Here is a 13,253-nt window from a genome sequence, read left to right as displayed (position 1 = left end):
GGTGGGCAAACACATTTCCTCTCCACAGAGACGAAAGGGCAAAGGGACACCTGGCTATGCTGTCATGGTGTATGCGATGGAAAAGCCCTACATGCCACTATGTTAATGGTGGTTTGCAAACCCTGCATGTAGAGCTCACACACACACACACACACACACACACGAGATCTGCTTTGCTATGCTTCATCTGGGAACCAATTTTTCTCCCATTACCTCCACAAACCGAATGGCAAGAATTTCACATCTATACTATTATGACTTTAAAATAATGACTACAGACATTATAAATATCACATAAATGTCACCTCTACCTTTGATTACAGTTTAGGTAAAGCTGGAAGAGTGCATAAGACTGTAACAGTAGCTTAGAAACCTATTCCTTTAAAATGCTGGCCAGTATGTCTTTCATAATATTGGTTGAGAGTCCTTTTTTTTTTTTTTTTTTGGCTGCTTTATGATTTGTCTTTTTACCTACCGAAGCTGATCTGTTGACAAGAACTCCTAATGGATACTCCTGGAAAAGTGATCTTAACTAAAGCTGACATAGGTTTTGTTTATATTAGTTAATGAATATGAAAACGTGGTTATCTTGCCTCCTTAAGGAAATGACGTCATGATTTAGAATACCCATTTATAGTTGGAAACGTTTTACAGAAAACGATTACAGTCCTAAAGGAATCAAACATAGGAAATCATTTTGGGAAAAAACCCCATAAAAATTGGGTCAGCATTGGAGGGCAGTAGGTGAATACGTGTGTCTTTTTTTCAGGGTCAGATTCCTATAGGGTTTAAAAAATACCATTTCAAAATGCACTTAGACCTGAGTAGCACCCTGCGTATCTAGAAAGCCCCCAGAAACCTGAGCCAGTCACAGAACAGGTGTCAGAGTACCCGCACTTTGCATTCTCTACTGAGGTCTCTCATCTGAGTCTTACTGAGTATTGACTGACAATACTGGTGACTCCTAACAAGCTTGGAAATCCGACTTCGCAACTTCTTGAAGCATATAGGATGTAACAGCAAAAACAGAATGGGATGTGGGTTGACTTGCTTTTGATATGGGATGGATAGCTGTAAAAATCACCCCAAGGGTTGTGTTAAGGACTAGGTATCTAATGTGCCTGGGTTACCAACCAAAATGAGGTTACATCAGGTTTATGCAAGGTAAATGCCCCCATGTTAGGAGGCTTAAATGGCTTGCTCAGCTCAATAAGAAAAGCAGCAAGGCTTTAACAACAGTCTTCCATGCAATCACACTCTGATGTATGGTTTTGCTGTTGGTAATCTACTCTAGGCTGGAATATGGATAAAGATATATATATATTTTTTTTTATATGTACATGTAAAGATGTTCATCACAGCATTATTTAAAATAATTTAAGGCAGCCAAAATGTTAAACAATCGGGGGAAGAAAACAAGTAATGGAAGGCTAGAATCTAAAATTATGTATTTTTAAAGTAGGGGCCTTAAAAAACAGAAAAAAATGCTCATTATGACATTCAATGGGGGAAAAAAACACAAAAATGACAGGACATCAAATTGTAAATGCAATACACATTCAACTAGGTTTTTAAAAGGGCATGAACTAAGGACCAGAAGGAGAAATGCCAGAGCATAAATAAACATTACTAATAAGGTACTCTTGTTCAACAAAATGAAGGTTTACAATCTAATGTAATTTGGAACCATACTGTCATCCATAAATAAAGTAGGCCTCAAACACTTTTATGGGTTACCTTCTTTGACAACATGCTGTAAGTCAAAAATCTAATTTGATTTTTCCCAGAAAAATGTCATCCGAGGGGCATATGACCGACCTTTATTTACATCACCATAAACAACACAGTTCCTCAACCGGCACCTCGGAACTCTCTCACAGAAGGCCAAATAAATAGAATAATAGAACAATAATTCCACAAATTTTTTTTTACTATATTACAACCAACAGAATCTATTGTATGAAGTCCCTATTTATTCCTTCAGAATTCTCTCATTGAACTCATGACTGCAAATCAGAGGTGATCGATCACCTGGACAGGAGATTCAGAGAGTACTGTTTATTTACTTGTTTATTTAGACAAGCATTTTGAGGAGACGACTGCGAAGACTTATCATCTGTCACCTGACTCTTTAGAAATATTGACTCGGGACACCTAGATTCTTCTCTTTTTCTCACTCGACACTTCATCATAGCAGGTAGAGGTACAGAATCCTAACTGTCCACCTGTCTCAATGTGATAGACACACTGGTCACGCCGTTTCATCAGCTTTTGTCACCTCATCTTGGAGACCCGGAAGTGACTCAGAGGATGCCTTCCTTTCAAAAGGTAAGGACACACCTTCCCTTCCACTGAATGTTCTGTCCTTTGGTCTTTCCCCGGGTCTCTAACTTCGTAATGTTAAAAAAAGGCTTCGGAACTTTTGGCTGAATTGTGATCGAACTCAAAATCACAAAGCTTTTGCAGGCAAACAAAATCAAATGCCTCTCCACCTGAGCTGCAGATCCCCAATGTCACTTTGTCAAAGGGGTGCGTGTGTCGTAGCAGGCACCCTGAGTGCTGCATTTTCCTAAAATGGCCGTTTTAGGCAATTCTTCAGGAAGACATATGAGGTGTGACTCTAAAGGAACAAGGCAGATATTTTTCCCATGAATACACAAGAACACTTATGCCCAAATAACTGCCCTCTTTCAGAGCAATCCGTTTCTAACTCAAAAGACAGAGAGTGCTTATGAAGACAGTTTATCAGCCCCGTAAGAAAATCAGTTTTGCTGTTTCCAGCTGGGACTCCTCTCATAAATGAGAGGTCATTTATGTTGGTTGTCCTGAAGCTTGGAGAGGCAGAGACCCTGGGCTCCTGGGCCAGGCTGATGCTGGAAGCCTCGAGGAGGCTTTCTGTGCCTCAGAAAGCAGATGGACCACGTTTATCTGTGGGCTGCCCACCTGCTGTACGTGGGTACAATTGGCTGAGCGTCATTAGTAAGTGTCAAGTCACTAGGAGTCAAAGCAGCTTATTCCAGGACACATCTGAAAGTATGAATACTTTTAAGAAGGACAAAATAAAGTTCTAGAATCCGCATTTCCCTGAGCTGATTCTCTCTGGACTAAGTGCAACTTCTGAGCTCTAAGTCAGCATTTCCCAATATGTGCTCCACGAAACTTGAGCTTAATGGATTATTAATAGTGTTCCCTGAAAAGGGGGCTTCACTGGTCAAATGAGTTTGGGGAATGCTGGGTTAGACGAAGTTCAGCAGGCTACTTTACACAAAACTTCCCAGAGCCTCTAACCACGCTGGGAATTCTCCAAGAAGCTCCAGGACTAGAGTTTGAGGACTATACTCCGGGGAAGCGTCACCCTGGACATCAATTGAAGTTCTGACTTCCCCACGCTGCTAGTATACAAGATAGACTGCCAACCCTGTGGCTGAGCCCTAAGTATCCAAACAGAATAAATGAAGAAAGGCTCTTCACCTAGAACTAAGATTCTCTGAGTGTATCCACTTGGTCACACTTGTATTTCATGGCAATTTCTCTGTAATCTCATTAAATGCAAAGGGGCTTGAGCCTGACATCCGGTCACAGCCTCCCTCCCCCACTTAAAGAAATGCCGAATGTCTGGTGCCGATGTTGCTAAAACTAAACTTTGACTGTCACAGCTTCTTAGCCGGTCCTGAAGGGACAGTCAATACTAACAACATAATCACGACGCTGAGGGCTGTTAATAGCCATGGAGGGAGTTTAGATTTCCTGGGATGGAGTATGTAGGGCTGGGTACCATGTGCCACCTTTCTTTTCAGCCATATTTCTGTAAATGTAAATTTCACTTACCACTCAGGACACAGAACCAGGAGTTATCCTTAAAAAGTTCTCCTCCACCTCTCACATCTGGTCTGCCCTAAGTCCTGTCAATCATACCTCTCTCTGAGTACTTGCTCTCTTGCCTTCACCCCCATCACCATGTCCAATGCTATGCCCCTCTTCCCTTGCACCTGAGGACCCAGTCATACTGAGAGACGTGTGGTCTCTAGAAGGGGTCCTGCTTTTCCATACCTCCTCCTTGGCCGCCTACACACATGGGTCTCAGCACCTTGGCTGCCTCCGCCCACCCCCTCACCCCCATCTGCTTGGGGGATTTTCTACTCCTCCCACAAGCCACCGACTGACTCTGCTTTCCCCCTTCCTACCCTCCCACCTGGCATGTACACTTGATTCATACCGTAGATGTGCGTTATTCCTTTATATAACTCTTTCCAACTATGCTTTAAGGCGTTCCATTTTACTCATTTCCCCACCCCCTGCCCCCACCCCCCATTCTCAATACTTACACAGAGACTGACACATAGAACATGCTCAGTGCTTTTGAACACATGGAGGGATTTCTTTTAAAGAATGTTTAAAAATTAATCATAAGGCAAGCTCTGAACAGCATGTCTTAAACTCGGGTTTCTGGGGAGGAGAAGCATATGTGACAGTACGGGACCAGACAGACTCCGCAGACTCCTGAGGAGGCAAACATCAAGCCCCTTCTATGCCTCTGGAAATTGCAGTTTAAATGTGTCTTCAGTAAGAGGATTTATCTGGATCCTAACTACATATGGTCATATCGTCTCCTCAGAAAGCCGAGGCATGACACTGGGGGCTCTTAATACCCTTTAACGTTATTAATCCACTTTTCATGGTCACGTGGTTATTGTGATGGAAGAGGGGATGTGGGGTGAAGGAGCCTAGGCCTGTCCTTGTGCACTGCGCTGGACGTTTAGCCTATATCATGCCTTTTAGAGACCATAAAGCCTCCTTCCCACGTGGTTGAGTTGGAAAGATTTACCCTGGTAGTTCATTATTTCAAGCCCCCAAAAGTCATGCATTTCTTGTTTCAGTTCCGAAATTCAAATCCAGACTGAGTTCTTTCTCGTGATGGCAAAAACAGAACACCATTCTTGATGCCTCTTAGTACACAGTATAGTTTGTGTGACTGGCTTCCAGGATTGCTCACTGTTTACAATAAGAAATACCCCAAACTGACAATCTTGCCCACCAGTTTCACCTCCGCACAGATATGGATGGGTACAAATCACCCCACGTTTAATCTCCCTATGTAAAAGGGAAGGCCACAACTAGTGACGGTATTTATTCTGAAATACAGGACACAGCTTCAATTCTTTTGCCTCCTGGCCCTAGACTGGATCCTATACCAGGGGGGAAAGAAGTGCCACAAAGGACGTCACTGAGTCAGTTGACAAAAGTGGAATATGGATGGCAAAGTACTGGATCGATATTTTTTTTAAAGTACAGGCTGACCCAAAGGGGGAAAGAAATGTTATTTTCAGTATACTAATAACAACTCCTAACCCTGGCGAATCATGCACGTCCCTCTTTCTGCCTCAACTATCATCATCTCAGTGTTGCAAAATCTCTAGGAAAAAAACACTTCTGCTTCCCACTTGACAGAAGCAGAGGCACACAAAGGTTAAACAAGCTGCCCGAGGATGCTTAAGCCCGCACAGGACAGGTAAGCCCAGAAGTCACACCTTGAACCCCACCTGGCGCGCAGACCCTCCGCACACGTGACTGACTCCACAACCTCAGACAGGGCAGGCACGCGCACGCGGCACCCCAGGTGCTTCTCAGTAAGCTTCAAAACCAAGACAGCATGGAGTTAAGAGGCCCGTGGGACGTAAGACAGAAGCTGCGCTGGAAGTGGTGGGGGAAAGCAACAGAAACCCATGGCCGAGTGATGCTGGGGGGACCGTCCCGCTCAGTGGCGGCTCCTGATGCCTTTGTAAGGAGTGCAGTTACAGGACGGACACGCCCAAATTACAACACAGCACAAAAACTTCAAAAGCCACGACAGGTGTTTGAGAATATCTGTGCCTCCACCTCCCACTCCAAGGAGGGGTGGTCAGGAGGCCACCGGAGAAATTTGCTTCCAAAGGCCGAGTCTTTAGGAAATCAGTCTGTTTGGTGGACCAAGGGATACCTGTATTTAGAGACCCGGGAATACAAGACAGATCCTGACCTGTTTCCTTCTATTTCCAACTGAGAATTACTGGGCACCTTCTCCACGTTACACCTGTGGTAGAGTAGAAAGAACACTAGAGTCAGAAGACCTGGGTCCTCGTCCCAGCCCGGCTCCTTCCTCTTAGGCTGGTGACCTTGGGTAATTCATCTCACGCTCCAAGCTTCAGTCTCCTCACCTACCTGCCTTGCCAACCTCGGGGGACTGTTGGGACTGTCCCCAGATTACTGGGGACGTTTCCTGCTTCTCCCGGATGCGTAAATACCTGTTACTCGGGTCTCATTTCCCGCCACACGTTTCCATCCGTCGTTCTAGAAGCAGTGGAGGAAAGGCAGCGTTTGCTTGGCGGGGGTAAGGGGGTGGCCTTAGCACTGTAGTAGCTTCGGCCTATCCGAGTCTAGCTCCTCACTTGTAAAATGGTGATAATACCTCAGAAAATGGTTGTGAACCCTAAACGGGATACTGTACTTTATTACAGCAGCTAGCACACAGAGGGTGCACCGAACCACAGCCTAAATTGGTTTCTGAACACCATCTAGGTAGTCAGCTCTCCTTCCCAGACCTCCATTCTTTCCCAACAGATCACCAAGTTAATGATCTTCAACTGGAAATGACAACCACCACGTGAGGTCTCTGGCCCTTCCTTCTCCAGGCCTCTAGGGAAGCCCCTTCCATTGAGGATTTTGCAACTGCACCACTGGCGTTCCTTCGTGTGCTGGCAGAGAAGTGGCTGAGAGGGGTGTCGCGCCCTGGGAAATCCCTCCGTCCTCTCTAGATCTTACTCCAGGCAAAGAACGGTGCCGTTGGCATACACAGCCCACATCTGGCCACTTACACATCCCTCCTCAGAGACCTTACCCACTGTGCCCTGGGAGAGCGGGAGACACTACAGAAGGTGCAACGCATAAATCCGGGAGTGGCGAGGCGAAAAGTACAGGCGATATTGGGAAAGCAGAGAATCGGGTGGAGTGTCTGACATACAAGGGAGAGTTGCACGTTGGAAGATGAAGTTGGGAAGGTCCTAGGGCCAGGCTGTGGAAGGCTATCTTTCCCACGGTGAGAAGTCTGGTCGCTATCGGGTAGGCAATGAGAAGCTACTGAAAGTGGTTAAGTAACCACTGACGAGAGGGGATCCACGAATCAGAGGCAGGAGGAGAAGCAGGCAGCATGCAGCCGTCCAGGCACGGCCAGCGACGATGGTAAAGGACCTGATGCAGACGGTGGGTGAGGACACAGAAGTGGTGGGGGGCCTGGGAGAAATGCTGAGGAAACTCTGTATGTAAGGGCGTGTTAGGAATAAGGCACAGAATTGGGACCACTTTTCTCCCAACACACTGGGGACCCTGAGTTGATGATGGATGTTAACCAAGGGGATACCGAAGCTGAAATAGACCGTGTTGTCTCAGAATGTGTAGTCGTGAAGAGCACTCTGTAGACATGTTACAGGACATACTGCAAGTACTTTGGAGAGAGAGGTGGGCATGGTTCTATGATCTGGCACTAACGGAGATTACACCTCATCGGGGAAGGAAGGCTCTGATGAAAGGAAATTCCAACAGAATGCTTTCGAACGATTCTGATAAGGAGTATGTGGGGACAGACCTACACGGGTCAGCAATCTGACTGAAAAAGAAGTACAAACACAACAAAAAAGCATATTAAATGATGGTATGGATGTGGCTTTCAAAATGTATGTTACTACAAATCAATTTTAAAAAGACAGTGTGAACACTGGCGCGATTAGTCCACCTTGGATGGAAGACTCAGGATGATGGTAACTGAGGGAAAGCCTTCGACATCAAAAATACCTGAATACGCTTCAGATAAAGCACTTTGGGGAGATAATATTGGAAAAAGAAAAGGCAACTGTTTAAAGTAAGAGCCCATCCCTTCTGGAATACGGGTTGACGATATGTGGGCCTTTAAGACAGTAGCTCAGCCTTACTCTAAATGAGGGAAATGCTACAAATGACTTTCCATCTGTATATAGGAATTCGTGTACAGGAATTAAACAAGTACACTCAGTCCTTAGGTTTGCAGTATTCCCGAGTCCTTAGAAAGGTACTATAATGTAACGGGGTAAAATGCCGGCTCTCTTTTCTCCGGTAAATGCAGTGATAGTGATATATATAAATATATATATAAAAAATATATATCATATACATATATATATTTCCCCCCCTAAAAGAGACCATAAACTCAAGATGATGTTATTATATTCTTATTTAAGGGGCTCACGTGACCCCACCTTCCCTGAATCTCCCAGGCCACCTGCCTGTTCAGTACTATCCGGGCTATCTCCTCTACCACATGGCGAGCTAGTGGAGGTAAGTACCGTGAGTCTTTTTTTACCCTCTGGCCCTCAGGGCTGGAAAGAAGGGGGGAATAATACAATTAATATTTCCAGGATCAATGAATGATTTTCTACAATGTGGGGAGAGCTAAGATTCAGAAGAAGCTGAGGCCTTCCACCATTCCTAGGGAAGTCATCAGTGTTTCTTAAAATGAGGGGCAAGAAGAAGACAGTCTAGCCTCCGGGAAGAGAGCAGAGGCTGAAGGGCATCAGGTATCAGGGAGGAAGGAGCCGTTTGGCCACGCCTGGCTGCCTCACTGTGTGCCAGGGTCAGGCAGGTATCTCCCGCCTCCCCACCGCTTCCCTTGTCCATGCTCAGAGCTGCACCTGAAGTCCAGACCCTCTGCAGACAGCGAGGCCCATCCTCGCAGTACACTCCTGCTGGTCAGAGCGGGAGGAGGTGATGATAACCTCCTCATATTCTGTTTCCAGACTCTTTGGGAACATGAACGAGGCTCAGATTTGAAAAGCAAGGCATAATAAATGTTGAACAAAAGCTACTGATAGGAGAGTTGATAGAGCATATCAAGAAGCTTCAGATGAGTTCAAGTGTCCAGTTGCAAACTAATTACATCCTGAAAGAGTGTGTAGATTGCTTTTGCTAATGATGTTTAAGAAATCACAGAGGCTAGAAATGGAATCAGAAGACTAAGTGTCCCACTTTCAAAAGGAGAAGGGAAACTCCAGGCGGCTGTGCTTGATGTGGACCCTTGGTCAAAATTTAGAGGAAGTTATTCAGGTGCCACAGGGCTACAGAGAGAAGATAAATGACATCGTTAAGTACCGGTAGGGGGTCCCTTAGAAAAAGCCATGGCAAGCTAACCTCATTTCATCCTTTCCGCAGGGTTTCTAGGTTGATGGATTGGAGAGGCCACAAACACGGTATATCTTGGTTTTAGCTTTTTTTGATAACCTTGAGAAAGGATAGATGAATGTGGGTGACATGACAGCATGGTCATGTGAGTTCACAGACGGTTCATCAACTTTAAAGATTACTGATTAATAAATTCACGCCAACCTTAAGTGATCTTCAGGGGCATGTCAGAGAAGACCTGTCCTTTGCCCTTGAGAAGTTTCTTCGCAATAGCTTACAGCAAATCTTCAGATGACAACAACTCAGGAAAACAAGTAAACGTGGTTTTGTTTTGTTTTTTTAAAAAAAGGCATAAAATAATCAGTGTTACATCAATAGGCTAGAATGGTGGTACAAAAATCAGTAAGATGAAACTATATAGGAATAAGTCGATACAGGATAAAAAAAAAAATCAGAGGTTTAGCTGAAGGCTAACCTTGGCAGCATTCACGTGAGATAAGAACTGTGTGTATGTTTTGCGGGAGAGGGAGTTTTTCAAGAAGTCGTGTTTTCAACGTGAGTTAACTCTGAATCAAGGTTGGTGAAAAAAGTTAACACGCTCCTGAGTTATGTTAACAGAATTTTGGTGTCCAGAATAAGGAGGCTAGCCATCCTGCAATTAGGCGCCATCGGAATACCTCTGGAGTTCTGGGTGCTATGTTTTCCATGGGACACTAAGAAAGTAAAATGTGTCTAAGGGCGGGGTGGAGTTGGGGGGTATTGGGATGGCTGGAAGTCCAGGCATCACTCAGATAGCAAAGTGAGGTATTACAACCCGAAGGAGAATGTCCTAAGGCAGATACGTTTATGAATATTTTAAAGGACATTTCTCGGAATTAGAACAGATTGACTCTCTGAAGTTCCAAGCAGAACAAAAGCTAGAAGTCAGAGGGCTGAGTCTGTTTTCATATAGGAAATGCCTGTCGTGTTTAGAGCTGTCCTTTGGTGTCGCAAACGGCTTCCTGACACAGTGAGCTAACGCTGGGCATGTCCGCACAAGGTTAGATGATGGTCTGCTAGAGGCGATGCAGGGGGACATCTGGGAAACTGGACCAGGTAGAGCTAAAACCCCTTCTAATACTAAGAATTCCCTCTAGGAATCTCCCTCCTTATCCAAGGAACTGTAAGCCATGTCTCTAGACTTGGAATAGCTCCACCAAACCCAGACCCTGCTTTTTCACCATCACCATCTCTTCACAGGGGCAATTTTAAAGGGTACAGATGCAAATTAGGATGGATCCCTTTTCCAAGAGAAAAAAGATCTTAGGTTAAATATTATATAAAGGGAGAATATAATTTTAAAAGCCCTCTACATAACCATGCTTATTAACAAATCAAAACAAAGCCTTCCAATAATACTTCATATCAAGTTTTCTATTTGGAGAAATAAAATGGTGGGAACGATAACAAGAGATCAGTGCTACCTCTAGTAGAGATTACCGCAGAAAAATTTTACATTTGTGAATCACACAGAATTATTGGCTCTCGGAGGGGAGAGGGGGGTCACATTTTTTAAAAGCATCCCGCTAAAAAAAAAATTAGGACTGGCACTGAAAACAAAGGCAATAAATAGACACAAATTATCCTAGTTCCTTTTAAACAATAAAAATACATCTGTCCCAGAATCATGCAAGAACTTTGAAAAAAAAAACTGTCTCATAAGAGCTAATTAATTCTTATGTATCAGTTAAATATAGATGGCAGCTCTTATTTAATACACTGCTAATGTACATGACTGTCAGAGCTGTAACATTTGACTGAGGTGATGGGAAGGAGGTTAGTCCAGGTGGTACTTCTTTCACAGGTAGGTTGAGTTACTATATTAGTCACTGACTTTACTGGTGCAAAAATCTCAACACATGGCGAAGTACATTTCTCAGCAGCATTTTCTAAAACCAACCAAAAATATGATGTATCTAATTAAGGCCCTCCTAATTTGAGTACCTCCTACTTGAGCACCCAATTTGGTAAGAGACATAAAAAACATAAACTGAGTAAGTGCTTTTTTTTCTAGAGGATCACTAACACGAAATATACATGAAACATGTAGCAGTGGAGAATTTAGAACATACTTCCCAGAAGTACCTAAACGTGGGCAGTAATAGAATGGGGGGCCTTACCAGGGTACTTTCAGGAAAAGTAAAACAAATAAATAAAACCAGAGAAAGGGGGAAAACAAACAAACGATTCAGTGTCTGCAGGTTGAAATATTTAAATAGCCTCTCCCTATAGTACAAGCAAAGACATGCTCAGTCATCATTCCCAGTGAAGCTGTGTTTTCTGGTTTTGGAAATAACAATATGAAAGCCGTACGAGCAAGGACATTTTCTTTATAGTGCTCAGAGCTCCATTCACCTACCTGATTTGCTATAAATCGTCTGAAAGGCTGATTATTAATAATTAAACTGTTCAAAGAGCTATATTAACTCATCAAATCTTCCTAATGCCTCTAGAGGCAGGTACAGTAATCGTTCCATTTTGTGGACTAGGAAACTGAGGACCAGGGAGGTTAAGTAAATTGCCCAGCTGCTCCACAGGTAGTAAATGGTAGAGACAGGATTCAAATGCAGGTAGTTCAACCAAGACAAGAGCTTAAACTACTGTGCTACGCATAGCTGAGGTTAAAGAGACCTAACATCATACTACTCTGTATTTGGGGGTGGGTTCTGGAAAAGTCATCAGCCCATAGCCCTGTGCGTCAGGAAATCACAAACCTAAAAGGCTACGGAGCCAGCAGGTGATATAAAGGAGTGAAGTGGGCCAGGTGCGAAAAACACGATGATAAATGGCAACTGACACTCCATACTGGAGGGACGATAGTGAGCGACGGCGATGGTGGCCGCCTAGAGCAGACAGTCTGCAACGGGTTGGGGTGTGGGTTCCACTTCTACTGTTACCTTAGGGAAGGCTAGGTAGAGTGCTGCCAGATTTTTAGGTTTTTCCAAAAATGGGGGGAGGGGGGAAACCCTGACGTTTTTATAAGAACTCTCTCCAGCTTTATGCGTTTGCTTAAAAGAAAAAAAAAAGGAAAAAAAAAAAAAGAGAAACATGAAATAAAACCATCTGTTGGCAGTACGTGGTCCACTGGCTGGTGACTCCTTTGACACCATTAAAGGAGGAGACAGCCATCACCTGGCATAAAAGGCCTGGCTTTCAAACCTCCAAGGACTTTCTTGGCTCTTCTCAGTGTTACAGCAGCCCTAGGCTCACTCAGCAGGTAATGAACACAATGCCTGTTAGATATCAAGGCACACCTGGTCCAAGCCACAGGCATTTTCACTCTCCCGGGACAAAGGCAAAAAGTTAGAGGTATGTACAGAGTAACACTCTCTGCTTATTTTTCTCTACACCAGGGGCTGATAAAATAAGGTGTAACTGTCCAACCTGGCTTCCTGGAAACTACTCCTGCTTCCAGCCAATCTACCAGTACAGCTGGGGAGGAACAGAAACTTGACAGAGAGAATTACTGACTCCGGGTTTACAAGGAAGTTGGCATGTTCATCTGGGCAAAGAATGATCTCGTGGCCAAATTTTCCTTCCTAGATTACTGTCATTCCCCTGTGTCAGTGAACAGCTTTATCCAAACCTAATGTAATGGGGCTGCCCTTTGTGGCCATTTTAGAATGCTCAAAGGGAATGACTTTAAAAAAAAAAAAAAGGAAAATAATAGTGAAAATAGTAAGCAGGAAACCTGAGAGACCTGGTAGGCAGAGAGGAGCAAGAAATTCTGACCCTTCCACACGCATCTGCTCCTGTGTCCCTTTCACCATTTCTGAAAAGTCTTTATGTTTTCTCTAAGGAGCTGTCAGTAAAACCCCATTGAAAGTTTCTTGCTTTTTATACTACTTAATCTTCACGATGAGGTTTTCTTCCTCGTATGAAGACATGCAACTAAAATTACCACGAAGAACTAAAAGCACAACTTATTTGTAGTAAACAATTCCAGTTATATAGAGCAACACCAGTGAATGTCAAGAATTTTTGGTAACGAAAAGTTGATTCATGCCACTATGTAACTTAGAGGGAAAAAA

General features: G+C 43.9%; 1 protein-coding gene across 8 annotated transcripts in view; it reads right to left on the bottom strand.

The window, feature by feature from the left end:
- SMARCA2 (SWI/SNF related, matrix associated, actin dependent regulator of chromatin, subfamily a, member 2) overlaps nt 1–13,253 on the bottom strand; it is a 179,082-nt gene that overhangs the window by 19,488 nt on the left and 146,341 nt on the right. For 7 of the 8 annotated variants that reach the window (XM_032634486.1, XM_032634492.1, XM_032634490.1 and 4 more), the window contains one exon: nt 6,017–6,070. The exons of the other annotated variant lie outside the window; for it this stretch is intronic. In XM_032634486.1, the coding sequence (XP_032490377.1) occupies nt 6,017–6,070 (54 nt within the window). The remainder of the gene's footprint in view (nt 1–6,016; nt 6,071–13,253) is intronic. 8 annotated transcript variants of the gene reach the window in all.

This window comes from Phocoena sinus, chromosome 6 (assembly GCF_008692025.1).
Source record: "Phocoena sinus isolate mPhoSin1 chromosome 6, mPhoSin1.pri, whole genome shotgun sequence".
NCBI classification, from domain to species: domain Eukaryota; kingdom Metazoa; phylum Chordata; class Mammalia; order Artiodactyla; family Phocoenidae; genus Phocoena; species Phocoena sinus.
Note: the sequence above shows the minus strand (reverse complement) of the source record. Positions and strands in the feature narration are given on the sequence as shown.